The sequence below is a fragment of the Electrophorus electricus genome, chromosome 2 (genome assembly GCF_041902795.1).
Source record: "Electrophorus electricus isolate QZ-2024a chromosome 2, ASM4190279v1, whole genome shotgun sequence".
NCBI classification, from domain to species: domain Eukaryota; kingdom Metazoa; phylum Chordata; class Actinopteri; order Gymnotiformes; family Gymnotidae; genus Electrophorus; species Electrophorus electricus.
In genome coordinates, this window is record NC_137498.1 from 21,612,956 (window position 1) to 21,634,433 (window position 21,478).

A 21,478-nucleotide genomic window follows, 5' to 3' on the forward strand; every position below is an offset into this window, starting at 1 on the left:
TGCGGAAAGTTTAGTGGACTGGTGAACCGCTTCTCTAGGCAACCGTGGTTTCTCAACCAAAACGGGCGAAGATTAGAAACGAATAATTTCAAAATATTCGGGACAGCAGTTCAGAACGTAGACTATTTTTCTAGTATGACCGAGGCTACATAAACATTATATTAAAAAAGACAACACGAAACGCAGTCATTCTTGTGCTAATGCTTATTTGGTAAGAACACATCACTTTTGAAACCGGGTCGCGTAGTTGGGGGGAAAAAAACCCGCCCTCTCGACTAGCTGCCGTTTGCACAACATATCCCGGTGCGTATGGCACAGGATCAACGTAGTTCATCATGGCGCGTCGATGCGGACGTGGGGTCTTGATTCTTCTGTTTTCTCCTTTCTAATTGTAATTTGCCTCAACCAAAACCTCACTGACTCGAATGAGCTATATCTCCATTTCAAAGACTAAAATAAGCGGATTAATTTTGGATCGTAAAGTGGACGAACATGTAAACTCGTGTTTCAAATTGAGGATCGAGATCTCAGGATCCCTTTTCCAAGTGACGAGAGGCGGCGAATTCACTAGTTTCAGCCGCTGAACTCGGAAAGAAACTGTACGAGGAGGCGTGAAAAGAAGAGGCCGTGATTAAGGTAGCGTTTGTTGTGCTCTCAAAAATATAATAGTTAACATTACACACGTCGTAGGAATAACTTTGCTTGGAATCATAGTAATTTGGTGTGTGGGTAGTGTTGTATGTAAGCTATCGTTGAGGAAAGGTTAAACAGTAAAACAAAGTAACAACAACAAAAAATTGCGAATCATGTTTGTTGTAAAACTGGTGAAAATTCGCAACCGTGCGAGTTTGAAAAGGGAATTTAGGTATTTAGCCTGTTGTTTCTTTGTGGTTATATTTTAAGGTTGTAATGGTATGCTGTGGTGTTACTAAAACTTGTTTTGTTGGGTTGCGTTTGTATGCATCATAGGAAACAATGTTTCCTCGCTAATGATAATAAAACTGCACGTGCTAAATCTTTATTGCTAAATTGTTCAACTGAATTCTGCCTTAAATCGTCTGCAAGTAGCCTTTCGCGGTTTACATTCTCCCTAGCTGTATCTGAGAAATCTTTAGAGCATGAGCTATATGCCGCACGTTCGCATTGCCTTGCATGTCGACCTGGGGCTGAGTGGTAAATCCCTTGCTCTCCTATTAGATACGGAATTAAACGGGATCAGCAGTAGGATCCGCGGGGAAGCACGAGGAGACACGGGACACGAGCAGCGGGAGCTGGCATCGACAGCTTCGATTTAGCACGTTAGTAGTTTAGGCACGTATACTCGTCTCATCAACTGAGCGAACGTGACGGCGAATAGTGCCAGCTCGCTTATTGTGTTCATTTCGGTTGCCAAGGTTTCGCAGCCTCTGTGGAGTAAACTGTCCACTGTTGTTGTTGTTGTTGTTTGGTTGTTTTTTTTTGCGCAGTCTACTGCTCGCATAAGTTTGTAACGCATTACGAGGTTCTTTGTCTTTTGTTAGTGCTGGGGGTGTTTCATGCTATAGGATGGTTTTACCTCGTTGGGTGAAACCCGACCCTTTGGTGTTATGCATTCAGGTGATTTTGTTTTGATGACAGAGTTGTCCATAACAAAGCACATTCCACACAAAGTATCCAATATCCAGACCTGGCTGGTTTTCGTGAAGTTAAGAATCTGGACTGCAGCCTGATAGTATATGGACTAAATCTGGCAGATGTCTGGCAACTTGCTCACCTGTAACATTGCTGCCGTGCTGTGTTGCTGTCTCATGCAGTGACTACAAGTAACGTGACCATGACCGCGGCATGGGAGTGACGTGACGACGGGGGTGGACCTAGACACTCGTACTCCCTTGCACGCACACGACATGCCCCTCTCTCCTTGGGGAACCAGCGCCGAGTGAGCTAGTGAGTGTGAGCGGACAGGGGGCTCTCGCATGATGGACGAGTCAGCTCTCCTGGACCTGCTGGAGTGCCCGGTGTGCCTGGAGCGTCTGGATGCCACGGCCAAGGTACTGCCTTGCCAGCACACGTTCTGCCGCCGATGCCTGCTGGGCATTGTGGGGTCGCGCGGTGAGCTCCGTTGCCCTGAGTGCCGCACGCTGGTGGGGAGCGGCGTGGAAGAGTTGCCCAGCAACATCCTGCTGGTTCGCCTACTGGACGGCATCAAGCAGCAGCCCAGGCGGGCGGGCGTGGGCATGGGGGCGGGGGTGGGACCGGCAACAGCCTGTACCAATGGCTCCGCTGGCGGGGGGACGAGGAACCAGGCAGCTGGTGGAGGGCAGAGGGAGCAGGGAACCACAGGAACACAACCCCAAAGGGTCCAGACCAAGAGCACACCAGTCAGGGTGAGTTTGTTTGATTTCATCCACTGAATTTGATATATTTACCATTACATTATCAAATTTAAAGATTTTGTTTTCATGGTTCCATCAGGTTTTTGTGAGAGGAACAGTTTGCATGATGTTGAAGTGTTGAGGCAGGTTCCTGGGTCTCTGGGGCAGTTTTGTTACCACCTGTCTGTGTTGGGATGGTATGAGAGGTGTGTGTTTTATATGTATGTTCATGCAGGTGGGCACAAGTAGAAATTAGTAAAAAAGGAAAACATGTACATAAAGATTCTGTTCTGGTTGCATATAAATGTGTGTGTGCTGTCAATATAACTTGGAGGTAAGATGTTTTGCTTATGTGATGCCAAGCCTCGGTAGTTACCATGGCAGCAGTTTTGTTTTGGTTTTTGATTTCCTTTTATCTTCCTTTTGGTTCAGATCAGTGCCAAAACACAGGTGTCCCTGTAATCCGGTCTCCCCTCCCTTCTCCCATTACCTCTCCCAGACTCATCAACTCCTTTGTTCAGGGCAAACAGAGAGGGTCATATCCAGTCCAACTGCTTCTCTGCCTCATGCTTTCTCTCTCACTGCGCCTCAGGTTGTCTCAGGTGTCAGGTTACAGCCAGGTCAGATCCGTTCAGCAGACCCAGTTAAAACGCCGTAGCCATGTGGATGCCTGTGTCCGAGAACGTAGGAAAGGTCTAATTCTGGCCCATAAGATCCAGGTCATCTGGAGGAGACAGGAAAAACTGCAGCAGAAGGCGACCTACCCTCCAGCTTCACCGAGACGTTGGTGCGTGACGTCCGGAATGTGGTGACCCCTGCGTCTGGATCCTTCGCTCTGCTTTTGTCCTTTTCCGTTGGACTGCAGGTGCTGTGCTTCGCCACATGCAGGGGTGGTGTTTGCTTTTTTCTTTAACCCATAATCTCTTATTTCCCTCCCCTCACTGGGAGTGGGAGTGGGAGAGCGTGTGGGCAGAGCAGACCCTTTCTGTTGTGCAGCCTGGGGTGCTCACCTGTTAGGCAATAACAGGTCACTGCACTGCTGTGTTGTTGCACCCCGGTATTCGCAGCACACTGGGAAACGCACTGCACTGCTGTATTATTGCGTCCTGGTATTCACCACATTCTGCTTGGGAAATGCACGCACATGCCCACTCTGGCCATTGTAAATGGTGGAAACAATTTGAGTGTTCCTACTGGGTAAGCATTGCCATGTGCTAGAGCTGCCATTTTGAGGGTTACCAAAAGCACCTGTTATGGGTTTAAGAGCCATGCACCTGCCTCCACTGGGCTAGTGTCTGGGGAGCTGGCGGCAGGGGTTTGTGGGTACCAGCGTGGGCTTTGATCACTTTGGCTTTTTATCTGCTCCTGGCTCCCACCTGCATGCCCCTGCACACCACCACCATATCTCTTCCTCCTCCTCTCTCTCTCTCTCTCTCTCTTTTTTTTCTCTCTCTTCTCTTTCTCTCCCCATTTCCCTCTTTTTAATTCTCACTAGAGCTGAAGAGCAGTGTGGAGGAGGAGGGCGGGATCGTTTGGGACCGTCTCCGCCTCTTTGGATGTGACAGACAGGGCCACTGTGCCACCCCATGCAGCTGCAGGCCCCCAGGAAGGATTCTGAGGGGTGGGAGTTGGGCTAAGGTGGGGGAATAGAGTGCAGGAGAGAGCAGAAGACAGAGCTGTCAGGAGGAGGCATGGCCACAGAGCCACATGTGGGGAGCTGCAGTAAGGAAAAAGCCTCACATGGATAAAACAAGGCAGCAGGAGTGTGACATGCTCACAAAAGTGAAACAAAGGTGCGTGTGTGTACGCGTGCATGTGTGTGTGAGAATGTATGAAAGACAGAGAGACCATTTGACTCACCAAATATTACTCAAGGGTCAAATTTTGCAATGTGTGTGACAACTGAACTGGTAGTTTTACCTTAACCGCTTGTGGTTTCTCTCTCTCTCACTGTGTGTGTGTGTGTGTGTGTGTGTGTGTGTGTGTGTGTGTGTGTGTGTGTGTGTGTGTGTGTGTGTGTGTGTGTGTGTGTGTGTGTGTGTGTGTGTGTGTGCGTGTACATGCACATAGTTGATTCTCATTAAAGTAGGTGAATGGAGAGTAGGTTCAATTGAAGCGTACCTTTGCTCCTCTGCTGGAGTCATGTTCTCTCTTGGATGTTGGTAATAGGTTAATGAGACAACTGTTGTCTCTCCATCTTCTGTTCACCATGTCAGCTGAGCTGTCCCAGATGAACCCCCACAAGGGAACAACAGGAGGGGTCAGAGGTTGGGGGTGAAAGGTCATGAATCTGTGGGGTCAGGAGCCAATCAAGAGAAAGGGAAAAGTTCTCTTTGATCCGCTCACCACCCCCCCCACACACGCATAGAGTCTCTGGGAAAGAATGGAAATAATAATCCATGTGGCTCAAGAGCTGCGTCATATCTGCTCAAAATGATTCACAGGGCTTCCTGCGTGAAGCTGGTAGTGAGCAGTGTGGTCTCATGCTGCTGAAATCTGTAGATACCTAATAAAACACACATGGTTAAAACATACACATAGTTAAAAGGTGGGCTATGTGGAAGAACAGGTGTGTTTGTGAAGGCTTGTTTTCCTCCTGTGGACTTTGACCAGGCCTGTCTGTTCTTCTCTGTTCTACTCTCTTCCGTCTCTCTCTCTCTCTCTCTCTCTCACAGGTCCTGATTTTCGGGTGAGCCGTGGCTCTCTTTAGCTGTACTGTGTTTTATAATTCCCTCTTTACCTCCCCACCCCATTTCTCAGAATGTTCTCTGTGTTCAGTGTGCTTATTTCCCCCTTCTCACCTTCTACCGCTGCAAGGAATGACCCTCATTCATTTAAAAGGCAACCCTCAACCAAATACGCACATGTGCACAAACACGCACACCTCATTTCAGAATTGTTGTCCTTCACTGACTGTGTTTTGTCCTGTTTTGTGAGACATGCATTGCCAAAACCCTAGATGCTCCCCCCTCTAAAGCCTGCATTTGCACCCTTTGATGTGTGAAGCCTTTCTTCTCTGCCTCTGTCCTCTGTCTTCCTTTGTTTGAGTCTGTCTCCTCTCTCTGTCTCACCTCTGGTCAGGTTTTAATATGGTAGGGTAGCTATGTGTCATACCCTTAGTGTGTAAATGCCTCTGGCTCCCATGTCCCACCATGCGTCACCGACTCATGCTGGCCCCTTTTGATGACATCATTCATGCCACAGCATCCCCTAGCTGATCTGGGCCTCCTGTAATGGTAGCCTCCTCATTAAAACCACACACAGTCTTGGCGATTGCTGTTCAGCTCCCTTGCTTTCTTCTCTCGTGGACCTTTTCCGATGTTGTCACCTAGGGGATTGTCAATTATATCTCGTTGCTCACTCCCTTCTCACACATCTCTGGCTGTTGCATCATTTAGTTTCTGTGCCCTTTCAGTACTTGTATTATTTCTCGGTTCTTTATGTGCTCTCCCTCATTGTCTTAAGTATTCCTCTCTTTCTCGTTCTTTAAAAAAAAAATCTTTCTTTTACCTCTCGGCTGCTCACAAAGTTATTTAAAACAAATATTTTTGAAGGAGGGGTGTGTGTGTGTGTGTGACTGAGACAAATTTTATTCTTTTAATTTATTCTTTATCTTCAAATGCCAGTTAAAAGCTTTGTTTCACCTCAGTTCCTCCCAGTTGAGAGAGAGAGAGAGATTTCTTTGATTAAAGGGTCAATACGATTTGAGAATTCTGGGGCTCTCTACTCTTAGTTCTTGTGGATGGTGTATGGACATGCTTGTCATTTGGAGTGTGTGTGTGTTTTTGACTGCTTTGTTAGTATGACTGTTTTTACCTCCGGGATGAATAATTTTTGAGGGAGGCTTCAAAAGCCACAATCAGTGATAGTCTTGTAGCCATGACTACAGACTTTTTATTTCAGAATATTGGGCCCCGGGGAAAGGGTGTGGGTGAAACATTTTCTCTCTCTTTCTACCTCATTGTGTGTGTGAGTGTGTGTGTGTGTGTGTGTGTGTGTGTGTGTGTACATGCCTGTGTGTGTGTGTGTGTGTGTACATGCCTGTGTGTGTGTGTGTGTGTGTGTGTGTGTGTGTGTGTTCTTAAGTGCTTTCTTTCCTTTTACCTTAAACATAAAAGATGAACTTAAACACTGGTTTATTATAGTTAGTGTTTTTTGTGTGTCTTAATTAAAGCTTGAAAATTTCCGCTCATGATGACAGCATCTGCTATAGAACATGTGCTACACAGCATCTGCTACAGAACAAGCACGCACACGCTTACTTTGCACGTCTACACTTGTCCTACACACATCTTTCACAACTGAGTCTCCTGTAGTCATTATTCACCTCTCGGATGTGTGTGTCAGGGAGTGAGAGAATGTGTGACTGTCTCATGGGTTCCCTGTACTTGTTGCCTGAGCCACTCTTAGCAGCCATAGTGGGGGGTTTTTCCCCCGCATTGCATGTTTTGACTTCCTGCATGCTGTTATTCATAGACCTGGCAACCCAACTGTGATGGCCTTGGTAGTAGGTCCTAAAACACTTGTGCACATGCGTCACACACCTGACCAGTCTGAGGACACACTCAGCTGTTGTCAGCGAAGCCAATGTCTGTTTAAATAATAATGCCGAGTGAGGCAGTGTTTAGTAACGTACATGACAATAACTTTAGATATGGTATTCATACTTGTTTGAGTTTGGTACAGTGAGAATGAGCCACCTCAGTTGGTCTGGGTCAAAGGGCAGCTCTGGTGATTTCCCCGTAGTACTTGAGTTTTGCTCAGTGACTGAGGGATCATTGACTTGTTACTGCATGCTTGTGCTGGGTGAATGCTCAGTTGAGACTAAGTTCCTGTTTTCTGTTTAAGATGTCGCATGTTTACTGGTTTAAATTCAGAAATCTCACACTTTAACCCCTGCCTCCCTGTTTTTTTTGTTGATTGACATTTTTAGTGGCTCTCATTTCCCCTCAGACTTGGAACCGATTGGTGGATTTGTTTAATTGGTTGATGTTTTGCCTTCAGCTGATTGGTGGGTGTTTTTTGTCCACCCCTAACCCTTGTATCATCACTCTGAAAGGAATTGTGTGTGTGTGTGTGTGTGTGCACGCGCGCGCATTTTCCCTGTCCCAGACTGCTGACCTTTTTTTTTTTCTTGTTTTTCCTCTTTTTCTATGTCACCAAATGTTTATGTGAAGCTAACAAGTAAGCCCTCTGGTCATCTCTGGGAATTGTTCTTTATTTCCAGAGTTTAAAGATACTCACTCAAACACAGACTCTCTGTCTCTCGGTTGTGATTTTATGTGTAATGGCTCTGTAACTAGCATTATGAAATGGATTACAGAGGCCACTGTGGGTGGCCATGTCACTGCATGAGTCAACACTGGCACAGTGCTAATCAGGAGAGTGAGTGAGGGAGTGTGTTACAAACCTTTAGGGGTGGGTGATGTACTATTAACACACTAAATTATGGTAAGTATGGTATTGTCATTAAGATGTAAGCTGATTTTTAAAGAGTTGTCATTTTATAATGCTTTTATACGCAGTCAGGCTTGCTGCTATATTAGTAGGCCAATATGCCATTATTATATTTTATTTTATTTTTTAACGGAAGTTTGATTTATTTAATTTTTCTATTCCAGAATAGCCCACCAGTGTTTTGTAATACTTTAGAGCCCTGTGTTGGTATAATCACAATGCCGAATTGGACTGAATTAAATTTTTGGGTGTTTTGAGTGTTGACTAAAAAAACAGTCGTAATTTTTCGTGACCTTTTTAAATGTGACACTTCGGTTGGTTCAATTACTGCCCCAGCCTGTGAGCAAACCTAAAATAAAATATTTGGTGAAAGCCTTAATTTATTATTTTGTTGTATCTTTCACCAGTTGTACCTTTTTCACATAGCAGCCATCCCTACAATGCACAAATAAAAGCTCTAATGGAACCACATTCTGAGATAATGGCTGTGTGTGTGCGCGCCCACGCGCGCACACGTGTTTGACATGTACTGTATGTCTGATCTCATTAGCGTGTCATTCCCAGTTACCGCTGTGCAGTCAAACACAGCCTTTGCCTCTCTCCATCCCATGATAACATGACTGTTGTCATGGCAGCTCATGCTCCCCCCACACACCCCCTCTCCCCTTTGTCTCACAGTTGTTCAAGCAAGGCCCTGCCAGGAGGGGGTGATGCTGATGTGGGGTGTGATACAAGCACTTTGTCAATGTTTAAAATTGTGTTGGGCGATTGATGTTTTGACTGTTTGGTGGGGGGACGTTTCTTAAGCTTCTGAAAGTGTGAGGAGTATTTATGGGCTGTAAGCTGGCCCCAGTTGCAGAAAATATGCCATGTGCTTTGTAGTACTGATTTCAGCTGTTTGTTTATTTGTTCGGGTTGGAATGTGCAGCTTGGTGGCTTTATGTGTTATGACCTTTTGGTGAAGAGCAATGCATTCTGGGTCCAAAGCATACACAGTGACCAGTTGGAGAGTGGGAGTGTTGACGACTAGGTGTGAGATTTGTCTTTCTCTTGCTGTCTGCCTCTTACTCCTTGTGCGCACACATATGTGTGCACATGTGCATGTGTGTGCTCAGAATGGCAAACATAAACAGCCCAGTCTCCCTGTTTGAACCGTGGATGTGTATAAACATTACATGTGCCACGGTGCTTTACAAGAAACCCACATGTATGCATTTGTTTTTGAAAGAGAGACAGTAGCAGATTGTGTTCCCCTCATTTGGCTCTTTTCTGCTGGTGAGTCAGGAAGCTCTGTTTATTTGGCCTGGCTACACTTCTACCAAAGCAACATTTCTTCCTGGCTGAGTTCGGGCACGCCCTCGTGCACTGACCTTTTTCAGGTCACTCAATTGCCAGCACGAGTCTGAAGTTCAAATGCTGCTTTGTTTTGACTTACTCTAGCTGCCTTGACTGCAAACAGAAGACCTCTTTTTTGTCATGTTGTACAGGTGCAGATGAAATTGATGTTTTACTTTTTAAACGCAGCTTGAGTTTTGAGACACACAGCATTCTGTATGTCTCTCGTTCTCATTTTTGGTGACCTCTAAAATTGTGCAGAAGCTTTTGAGTGAGAGCAACAAAGTGTGTGTGTGTGTGTGTGTGTGTGTGTGTGTGTGTGTGTGCGTGCCAAGATTAAGGCAGGACTGGAGAGAGAGAGAGTCAGAACCATATCACAGGTCAGACTGAAGAGAGGGAGAACTTTGTCTGTTTCTGTGTCCCTCTCTCTGATGTCCACACACTATCCATCATGTTCAGAGCACCTCTTAAAATGATGGATGGAGTGACGAGCGAAGAGCAAAGGATAGGACGACCTGCAGAAAAGGGGGAAAACTGAGGAGAGGAGCATGTGGGATGTTACTGGGGTGGGGGGCAGTTATGGAAATGGAGTACAGGTGCTGGGGGTTTGTGGATGTGTGTGTATGTCAGCAGTGGAGTGGAAATTGAAATGGAAGGAAATGTTACATCACAGCAGAACAAAGCTGGGTCTCAGGAGGCTTGGAGAGATGGAGACAGTGAGCGTGTGTGTCAGGAGCCAAGAAATGGGAATGAAATTGGAGCCTTGTTTGAAGCCAGTTGCTCCTGAGTCATTGCTTTGAGGGGTTTTACAGAGTAATATGTCTTTGCTCTTTTGTTTCCGAGTAACCTTTTCCTTCTTTCTCTCTCTTTTCCGCTTTCTCCCCACCCCAGTTTTTTTTTTTGTTTTGTTCTGGATTTGTTGCCCCTTTGTCCTGTGTGTGTGTGTGTGTGTGTGTGTGTGTGTGTGTGTGTGTGTGTGTGTGTGTGTGTGTGTGTGTGTGTGTGTGTGTGTGTGTGTGTGTGTGTGTGTGTGTGTGTGTGTGTGTGTGTGTGTGTGTGCACAGCCCACCCACAACCTGTCTTTGCCATGGGAATGAGGCCATTACAGGTGTACGCACACACACGCAACTTATATAGTTAAACTTGCACATGTACTTTCTTGGGAAACACTCCCCCACACCGGCTTTTTTAAACGGAAGAATTAGCTCTTAACACATAATGAGGGATGCTTGCACATTTATAGCAGTCTTTCTTCCTTTCTCATTCCCTCTGCCTTTCTAGACTAAAGCTCATTCAAAACACACACACACACACACACACACACAGCTGCTGTTTTTTTTTTAAAAATTTTATTACACAGCCGCTTTATGAAAACCACATGGTTCCTTGTTCTGTTCTGTAATTCTTCCATAAACTGCCGACCCCCACCCCTCCATACTTAAAACACTCTTTTTGATGACTAATCCGTAGCTTACAAAATGCCCTCACCTCAGCACTTCCACGATTAATATGTTTCATGGTTAATGTTTCACTTCAGGGAAAGTCTCTTGCCCCCTCAGAACAGCGCTCCAGTCTCGTTTCCTCATCTACAGATGGCTGCTGTGTGGTTCATTTGTCCATGCGTTTACCACTGGCAGCTTTGATCGAACTCAAGGACTCTGACTCCCACGAGGCCTTGCACTCCAGGTCTGGGAAGCTTGTCTCCATCAGCTAAATTGCAGTGTTTCCCATGAGTCCTAAAATTGTAGTTTAATGCCTAAAAGCTGGACATTTTTACAGATGGGGAATTTATGGAGGTCATTTTCCAATGACTGTGGAGCAGGTGTGTCATAATGAGGACTGTGAAGTGTGTGTGTGTCTGTGTTGTAATGATGTCTGGCAAACCAAGAACTGAATTCAGGAGAACGGAGAGGAGACAGAAAGAGAGGAATGAGGAGAGGGAGAGTTCGAAGAGGAGAGAGGTGCTGGATTCAAGTTCGTGTGTGATCTCAGTCCAGGCACATCTGGTCTCCAGATTCTCACTCTCTCTCTCACACACACACACAGACAGACAGACAGAGAATTATCCATTCTCTATCCTTTTTCTTGGTTTCTGCCTTGCTTACTTTGATTTTGTCTCATTGCTGTGATTTGAGTGCCTGCCTGTTACTCAGTGTTAATGCCATGAAGGGATTGTGTGATTGTGCTCTGTAAATATAGCCTCTTGTAACAGGTTGACACTCAAGTTTGACTGATTAGAAGCTCCAAAGTGTAAGCTATGCATTTTTGAGAAACAGCAAGACAGTTTGAACCCACAGAAACACTTACACACACACACAAACGTCCCCACTTGCACTAACTAAAGCTTGGCTGTTCTTTGTGCTTTTCATTGAGAGACTGAAAATGCTCTGTATTTTTGCCCAGGATTTCACCATTAAAGGCCGCCAACCTCCCAACATCTTGTTTTCAGTGCTTCCCTGCATGTGTGATTGGCACAGAGTCCCATAAATAGCTGGAGAGAGACAAAGACGCACGCACACGCGCACACACACACACACACGCGCACACACACACAGAGCGAGAGAGATAGAAAGAAAACTCTTGTGGCCGGTTGCCATGGAGACCAATGTTCCAAAGTTTCCTGTTTGCCGGGCCACTTGGAGAGGCTGCCGAACCCTTAGACGTTCCACTGGAAAGGTCAGAGGTATAAAGGGTGAGGGGGGTAATGGCCCGAACTGTGTACGACGCTGACATCCCTAATGGCTAGGAAGAACTGCCTCATGGTCTGTTCGGCTGCGATGGTTGGCCGGATATCCCCCAACCCCCATTCCGACTTGTTGGACTCATCGCGGCAAGCTTGCCTCGCTTGTTTCGATTTGCACTGGGGAGTTTTTCATTCCACCCACTTGTGCTAAAGTGAAGTGTTCAGCGAAGTCACTGTGGGCCGTGGGGCAGGGGGAGGAGGGTTGGGGGGTGTGAGGCGGTGGAGCAGGTGGTGCGGTCCAGAGGCTGGTTGGGGGGTGGGAGCTCAGGCGAACAGCTGCCCAACAGCTGTTAACACTGCCTTTTGTGGCCCATTTGAGCTAATGGGGCTGTAATCGAAAGGAGATAGCTGCCCTAAATCCCCTCTCTGCTCACCAATGCCCTGTGTCAACAAGAGCACATACCCTATCCCCCACCCCCCCATATGATCTTGGGTTCAACAGACAGCCCTGAAGAGGTGTGGGTGCGCGAGCGAGTGTGTTTATATACTATTGCACCCTTGAATGGTCAACACCATAGTTCCTTGACCATGAACCAACCCTCAGACTGAAACCCCTTTCTGTGGTTGGGTGAGGTGGGGGTTAAGAGCTTCCTCTGTCTGCTCCTCCACCTCCTCAATAACGAAGCTATACAGACTTGTAGGCTGTACAGGTTTCCGACAAAGCGCTGCTTGTAAAAACAGGGCTGCCCTTCCTTTGCCTGCAAAAGCATCCTGTCTGAGGGTTATCCCTTATATGCAGACCTTCCGGAGTGCAGCTCTTCACCCCAGCCCTGACCGGTTATCTGTCTTGCACAGACTGCAGCGTCTTTCTCTTTTAAATGCAGAATTTTGTTGGTATCCGATTATGTAGAAATAATGGCGTTAATTTTATTTGTTGGTGCATGCGTGAGCGTGTTTAGACACTTGTGCATATGTAGATATGGGCATACATGTGCATGCAGGGCCATGCGTGTGCATGAATACACTTTTGTACATGCTGTGCTGGCAGATAGTTGAAATGCTGTTGATGACTGCCTTCTGCCAAAGCTAATCTCCTATCACTGATTAAATTAGCCATCAAAGTGCCTCACACAAGCCCTGATATCACACAACACCTGATGAGACCACAGTGGGCCAAAGCACCCCCAAACCAGCATCACCTTCTCCCAGGACAGCAGCATAATATAGGTCTGGAGGGAGATTGAGGGATGGACCCACACACACATGAAGTGCAAAGAGGAATCTGATGTTATGAAATAGTGCATGGGTGAGTTATTTGGGGTATGTGTAGTTATTTGTGTATAACACACACGTCTTAAATTGCACATGACGTTCATAACCACTGTTATGTTCTAAGTGCATGCATTATACAGTCATTGTTAGATAAAACCTTTTCATTTCTGTTGAACATTTCCACAGTCCAAAAGGCCCTTAGCTGTTCCTGGTACTTGCGACATTTCTGAAAGAGATCCGCTGTCTCAGGAGGTACCGCTTGGCACGGAGCTGTTGCCTTTTTTAATCGCCTCCCCAGTTCCTGACGAGAACTCATTAGATTCTCATCACCTAGGCTGCGCCAGTGCAGGCAGGCACCAGAACCTGTCAGTCTGTGATGGACCACAGAGGGATATGAGTGCTCTGCGATGGGCCAATGTGTATACACAGACACACACACACAATCAATCCTTGTTGGCATTTTACCACCAGGCTCCACCCACCCAAACCAGACTAGCACAGGTACAGAAAAATAGATGGAGAAGTCTAAGGGAGATGGTGAATCTGTTCGGTGCTTGGTTCGTAATCCTGGGTGAGGGAGTTTAGAGAACACCTGCTTTATTTACCCATGATTCAGTGCAGGGTCATCAGAAAAAAAAAAGATACAAACAGAATCTGGCTACTTTTAGTTTATGTTGTTGGTTTATGATGGTGATTTATGGATGCTAGATGGTTTCAGCAGTAGTCTGAACTGGTCCTAGTTGAGGAGTGGGCAGTGCAATTGCATGCTGTAGTAGTATAACCAGTGTTTCAGGGCATATTAACATTGATGCTTTTCATTGTTCTTTACTGTTGCTCCATTCTTGTACTTTTACACAGCCAAGGTCATGCACCTAAGGCTCAAACCAGAAACGCACACAAACAGAAAGACCACCCCTGCTTTCATGCATTCATTAGCTCTTCCTGCCCCACCCCTAACCCTGGCCCTGCCCCCTGAGCAGACATGGGTTGGCTCTGGGTGAGGCCTAGGGCAGGATGGGGGAGGGGAGAGACGAGGCACACTGAGGTTGGCCACTGGACCGTGGACTCCAGGTTCATTATAAAAGCCCATGTAGCAGTGCCTGCCTGTAAACTTGTACACACAGTTGGCCACTGACATTTGGAACTGCAGACTGCTGGCCAAATACCACTTGGCTGTCAGTGAAATGTGCATATCCTCGCTATGCCTGGGTGTAATATTTTAGATATCTAGGGATGTTCTAATCTTCTAGAAGTTCTACATTCGTTTCTTTCTTTCTCTCTTGTACTTGTGTGCTCTCCCTCTCTCTCTCATTCTCACTCATTTTGCAGTACATTATTCGCAGAAAGTCTGCAGATCCTCCCTAGTGCACTTGTGTGCTTCATTAGCCGTAAACAATGCTGTTTTGCCAGTTCTCCTCCCCTCCACTCTCGTTTGCCCTCCACTCCCCTCTACTCTCCTCTTTCCTCTTCTATTCTTTCACCCCCCCCGCTGTCCTCTCCTCTCTTCCTTTCTTCCTCTACCCCTTCTCATCACTCTCCTCCCTCCCTCTCCTCCTCTCTGCACCTTTCCCCGCCTGCCACAAGCTCAGTATATTCTACTGTGTTTATGAATCCGATTCCAGCTTGGGGTGTGAAGCTGAGGAGAGAAAGCTTGTGGTGGGGATGGCTTAGCAGTGGGAGACTCTCAGACTGCCTGCCTGAAAGGGGCTCATTGAATTGGGCTTCACTGCATCCCCCCCCCTCCACCCTTCCGTGCATCATTGTCACTGCTGAATGAAGCTTTGACTGGTTCTAGACGACTGGGCCCGGTCCATTATGCACTTCACATGCAGATAAATGGGCCTTGCCCCACGGCATTGTGGGTTCATGGGCAAACCCCAGGGCTTTCTGGGACTTTGAGACAAGGAGCTAGTCAGTGAGGAAAGTCACAGAGACAGAGTGAAAAGGCAAGCTAGCATGAGCAGTCAATCAGCCACACAGACAAGCCAGTGCTGTCAGCTGGTATTAAGTGTATGTGTGGCAGTGTGTGTGAGTGAGTGAGAGACATTTATCCCACTGCTTCTTGAATGAGGCCAGGAAGTGATGGCTTCTGCTGATTGGTGATAATAGTTCTTTGTTGAAGTGTGAGGAATAAGTGATTTATTAAGGGATCAGAGAAAATGGTCTTTTAAATGCACCCTCACCACACACACACACACACACACACACACAATCTCTGTTGCTCTGCCTTAGTCATTGTGTTACATGCTCCTAGTTGGCTCTGTCCTTTGATGGAGGATGGTGCTGCATTTGAGAAATTGTCTCTACATTCGAGAACTGATTGTGTTGCTGACGGTGCATGATCAGTAAGTTCAGCTGTTCTTGAGAGTGGATTTCTCTTTCTCTGCAGGGAGTGCCCCAGCTCCCCTGCGCCAAAGCCCTGTATAACTACGATGGCAAAGAGCCTGGCGACCTGGCCTTCAGCAAGGGCGACATCATCATTCTGCGTCGGCAGGTGGATGAGAACTGGTACCATGGCGAGGTTGGCGGAGTCCACGGCTTCTTTCCCGCCAGCTTTGTGCAGGTGTTGAAGCCACTGCCGCAGCCTCCCCCACAGTGTAAGGCACTCTACGACTTTGAGCTGCGTGATAAGGAGGCAGACAAAGACTGCCTACCCTTCTCCAAGGTGAGTACACACACGCACACACACGCTCATGCACGCGCACACACACATGCTCACGCACACACACGCGCTCACGCACACACACACGCTCACACACACAAACACACACAGATATGCATTACAGGTTTTTCTGTGCTTTTTTTTTTTTTTTTTTTTTTTTTTTTTTTTTTTTTTTTTTTTACAGCAAAATGAAGTCTGCATTTCTCACCCTCTTCCGAAACACACGTGCACACAATAATTGTTCCTTGGTGTCTGTAAAGTCATGTCCCAACACCACACATGCGTGCACGCCTCAGTGTCTAATCTGGCCTCTGCATTTTGACCAACTGATATTCATACTTAGGAAATAGTCTGGAACACAGCAGAGGAATTGTCCATATCTCTGTCCTCATGGAAAGCATACGATGGTGTTTACTGGATTAGTGGAATTTTTAACTAAGTGATCAGATAAACCATTTTGTGCTATAGTGAATGGTCTCAGTGCCTGCCCTGTATTAAGGTGCGTCTTTGTCCACAGGATGACATTCTGACAGTGATCCGGCGGGTGGACCAGAACTGGGCCGAGGGAATGCTGGGAGACAAGATTGGCATCTTCCCCATATCATATGTGGAGGTGAGTGACAGCGTTATCAGATTCTGTGTGTTTTCATCACCAGCTTCTTGTGCCCCATGTGTCCATGTGGTTACGTTGAGGACACTTTGGGCACTTTTTGATCCGGGTCTGATAAATCAGGGTCTGCTTGGCATTGTACTTAGGTTCTTTTTTTTTTTTTTTTTTTTTTTTTTTTTTTTTTTTTATATATAAACATTAGAAGCAGGTGTTTCCCGTTTCTCTGGGAGATTTGAGTAGATATTCACATGCACGATGTGATGCATGCATGTGATTTCTGCTTGGCTAAGCTCCCAGGCTTTTGGAAGCGCATCTCCGTCCTTGGCTTCAGTAATTGGCGTATTACTCAGCCCCCTTTTATGATGTCTGTGTTCTGGGTGAAGCTCTGTGAAGAATGCCCCCAATATTGGATCTCAACTCATACCCATGTCACCATTTTACAAAAAAGCTGTCATGGTGGTGGTGACTGATGCAGAGGACTGGGAGCGGCCCTGGCGGGTCTGTTATGAGACAGAATTGCCACCTTCAATTTGCATATGCTTGCATTGCATGCTCTCACGCGCACACACACAAATTCACAATTGCTTTCACACACATTAGTACTGTCGTTATCCACTTGAGCACATGTGAACTTTCATCTGTTCTGCGATGTGCAACTTCAGTGCCAGTTTCAGGAAGCTGGCCAGGAAGATTATTCCAGTTTTGGCACACACACAGTCACACGCAGATCCAACTCCTCCTGCCAACACACACACACTTTCTCCCTTCCTGTTTACGCTTACTTTGTGAACCTCTCTCGAGTGCACATGCACTCTTGCACCTCCTGCCCCCCGGGGTTTCCACTGTATGTACCGCATGTAAGTGGCATTGATACACTGGCATGCTATTCAACAGCCTGTGAGGCCTCTTCAGGGTCAGCACCACTATCCTGTAGAGTATACTATGTTTCATGGAGCCCACCCCCCTTCAGGCTCTTGTATAGCATGATGGCAGTTCTGACTTTGGGAGTCACTGGAGCTGAAAAAACTAGAACATTATGATAAAATTGTCCATTTTTACTGCACAGGAAAGTGATGCGTCATCCTAAGCAGGGAGGGGGAATGCAGATTAAAGGGCAATGGTGAAATAAAAGATGGATTATGCCATAAAGCTCCAGTTTTATGAAAGCAAAGGTAATAAAGGTCTCTTTATAGGGTTGATTGATGGAAACTAAATGGCCTTTGGCTAACGCATACATGCCTTACACACCCCTTACACACTGAATACACCCAGTTTGTTCTAGTATCACTATATCTTTAAGCATGACCCAGTTTAGCTCTGATGAGTTTATGTATACATTTGAACCTGGAGGTGAACTCGACTGAGTGCAACCCTCTGATTCTGATTGGCTGCTTTCATGTGCGGTTGTAGAGCTGGGTGTCTTGGCTGTGTGTGTGTGCACGTCTCTGTCATTAGCCGAAGCTTTTATACCTGATCCTTCGAATCGTGTTTCACATGAAAGTGGCTGTTGCCTGCAGGACCATCACGCTTTACACTACATGTGCTGCACAGCAAAAGAACAAGTCTTTTTCAACCGCCTCGCTCTCCCTCTCTCCATTGCTGACAGTTTCATCACAAATCTTTTGGACACAATCAACACCAAGCCCGCTTCTATTTTCTCTGGGTGTGGGTGTGTGGGTGTATGGCTCTCAGTCTCGCTGTCTGAGTTTTCACCCTATTTCTGTTGGTTCTTTTTGTTCAGCTGGCTTGCTGGTGAGTGACAGTAATGTGAGGCTGATTCTCTTTCTGTCCTCCCACTCACCTCATTCCTCTACCTTTCCTGATCTTGGTGTTCATTGTGTTATCTGCTCTCCTCTTCATCTCTGCATGCTGGTCTTTTTTAAACAGAAAAAAGGCAAAAAAACCCTCCACAATTTGCAGGAAGTGACATTTTCTCTCTCTTATTTTTTCCCTTCTCTTCCTCTATTTCACTGGATGCGCTTCCATCTCATAAAGGGTAGTGTCAATGAGGTGTAATTGAAAATGTCTTTTCTGTGCTGGATGAATTCTCTAGGGTGTGTGGGTAAAGAAGGCATTTTCTTGAACATGAGGAGGACTTGATTTAAAAGTTCTACCGGGAGTTTAGTAATGCAAAACAACTTGAATTTAAAAAAAAAATAGTGGAGCAGGTTTACAGAAAAAAGGTGTGAGCTACTGTGCTAAGAAATGTGTTTTTAAAGTGAGTTATCTTGTCTCATTCTTTCTCTCTTCCTCTTCCTCCCTGTTTCAGTTCAACACTGCTGCACGACAGCTCATCGAGCTGGACAAGCCTCCTGAGGGTGCCAGCGACTCTGGCGAGGGCCCTTCCTCCTCCAGCTCCTCCTCTTCCTCGGGTCCCCAAGCCAACGGGCCGCAGAAGAGTGTGGTGGTGGCAGGTGAGAAGAAGAACAGCAAGAAGCGCCACTCGTTCACCTCGCTGACCATGTCCCACAAACCCTGCTTGGCCGTGCCACCGCCCCAGAGGCACTCCATGGAGATCAGTGGGCCTGTGCTCATCAGCTCGTCCAACCCGACAGCAGCCGCGCGCATCGGCGAGCTCAGCGGCGGCTTGTCCTCCAGCGCGCCCTCCCAGGTGAGTGGGTTGGAGCACCCTGGGCAGATGACCCGGTTAAGGCTGATTTTGGCCTCTTTGTCAGAGTGCATGAGGAGTGCATTAATTATGCCATGGGCAGATTATGGCTTGGGGTGGGGAGTAGACTGGCAGGTGGCTAAAGGAGGAGCAGGGAGGGTAGGAGAGGAGGTGCAGGCTGTTCCCACTAAACACTACGCTTTTGAAGGAGGAGGAGCAGGAGTGTGGGTGTTTCAGATGTAAGGAAGGTGGGCAAATGGCACACACGCTGGAACACTTCCTCTTCCTTGCTATTGGTTGCTGCCCCACTGTCCCACCAGCCATACTTTGTCATTTGGACACTTCCACATTGCCAAACTCTGTGTGTGTGTTTGTGTGTGTGTGTTTGTGTGTGTGTGTGTGTGTGTGTGTGTGTGTGTTTGTGTGTGTTTGTGTGTGTGTGTGTGTGTGTGTTTGTGTGTGTGTGTGTGTGTGTGTGTGTGTGTGTGTGTGCGCGCATGTGAGAGACCAGGAGTCCTGAACTCTGCTAGTGATAACTCCAGTGTCATTTTGTGACTATAGCAACACCTACTGTGCTAGATACCACCACACACAATGTCACGAAGCAAACATACACACACTGGGACAGAAGCTCACACATACAAATGCTACAGCAGGAACAGATAAACCTGGAAATATATGGATGTTATCACAGTGTGATCATAACAGAAAAGTCTCAGCAATGTCTTAATTCATCAGTTGCAGGCAGTGCTTTTTCACTGCTGCCTCCCTGAGCTTTCATGGACTCATCTGCAGCAGTCTCAGTTCAGTGTGTACCTACACACGCACACACCATGTGCAATAACCCTGCCTTGGGCTTACTGTGCATATATGCATATATATATATATATATATATATATATATATATCTGTGTGTGTGTGTGTGAGAGAGAGAGAGAGAAGGGAAACATTCATGGTCCCCCACCCAGACTCTCTCCTAGAGGTTACCGCAGCAACCACAGAAAGACAGTCACTCGCATCTGTTCCAATGGTTGCCTGCTGATGTGGACATCAGGGAAGCAGCTGGCAGGCAAGTGGAAGTGACTTTGTGTGACATTCCAAAAACAAGCTGCAGGAAGTTTCTAAAAGGCTGCCTCTCTCCTCACTAATATGAGGACATTGTAGAATGCTGGGTCACCTCTGAGTCTCTCAGTTTTGGGCTGTTCTGAAAACAGCCAGAAGGTCTGCCAGTGGCAGAATGCTTGACTGAGCTTGGTGAAGGACTGATGTGTGCATGTGTGTTTTTAGCCCTTAGGAGGGGACCAACAATAGCATCACAATGATGTGAAGATGTTGCAATTAGAAGATGTTCAAGCCATAATGATGTTTAGGTGTAGGTATAATAGTATTTAGCTCCAGTTTATACACAGATCAACAGAAAGCCCTCCTAAAGTAATTCAAGATGTGTGTATCTGTGTGGGGTATAGGGGTTTGTGCATGCACTGATTTATGGCCATGTGGAGGACCGTTTTACCACAGCAGTTCTGTGTGTGTGTTTGTGTTTGTGCATTTCTGTATGTATTTAATGCACTCCACCATGTGGTAAGACCGGGATGTTTATAAATAGCTAGTGTGTGTACTTCCTTTGTATAAAGCTTGCCTGTTAATTTTTGGAGTTTGTGCCTATAATTTGTGCATGCAACTCCCTTGTGCTCATTCCATAAGCAGTTTTTGTTAATTTGTCTTTTTATGATGCCACAGAAAACAATGGAAATATATTCTGCTGCAGCACGAATGGGAGAACAGTGCTCGTTTGCCAGACACTTTTTCCTTCTCTCCTATTCGAGCTTTTCCTCTCTCTCAGCTTTTTTTTTTTTTTTTTGCACCCATCTTTTTTGTCTTTTTTAGTTGTATAATTCAGTCGGTCATCCTCCGTTTTTTTTTCCTTATCCCTTTTCACCTCTCAAACCCCACCCCTCCCCTGCCCCCATCTGCTCCATCCTATGTGCCAACAGGCTGCTCGTTGCGAGTGCTTGGCTGTAATTAATTCATTTTTATCGGCGATCCTGCTTTATGTCGTCTGACGGACGCCTGTCGTCTCCTGGCTGCTGCGCCCCTGTAAACACTCCCTGCAGCTGTGCCCTGAGCGAGTTCACCAAGCCGCAGCACAGCGTTCAGACAGACAGTTCCTCAGTGGTGCCTCTCGCCTTTTATCCCTGAAACAAGTACTTGGAATGTACAGAGAGCTTCTAGTCACTCAGTCATTCTCTGTTCCTCTTTGCCTCCCTCTTTCTCCCAAAACCCCGCCTTCCTCTCATACAAAGGGGTGTAATTAAGTCACTTTAACATTCCTGTCTGGTCGTTTCAGTGCTAGTAATTAGCTACACACTCCAAATACCACAAAAGTCTGTCCATGCTTGTAACGTGAGCAGAGAACCGGAAAGTGTCGCGCTTGGTGACGTACAGTTACCGAGCTGCATCGTGCGTCTTACTCAAACGTGAGGAATACGAAACGCGG

The 21,478-nt window shown here is 46.6% G+C and overlaps 1 protein-coding gene across 1 annotated transcript in view; it reads left to right on the top strand.

Annotated features, from left to right (window-relative positions):
- The first annotated feature begins 310 nt into the window (after positions 1-310).
- The window catches only part of sh3rf1 (SH3 domain containing ring finger 1), a 31,719-nt gene continuing 10,551 nt past the window's right edge, over positions 311-21,478 (top strand). Inside the window, exons 1-5 of the mRNA XM_027028386.3 lie at positions 311-636; positions 1,794-2,366; positions 15,491-15,766; positions 16,281-16,376; positions 18,643-18,984. Of these exons, the coding sequence (XP_026884187.2) occupies positions 1,956-2,366; positions 15,491-15,766; positions 16,281-16,376; positions 18,643-18,984 (1,125 nt within the window). The 5' untranslated portion in view covers positions 311-636; positions 1,794-1,955. The remainder of the gene's footprint in view (positions 637-1,793; positions 2,367-15,490; positions 15,767-16,280; positions 16,377-18,642; positions 18,985-21,478) is intronic.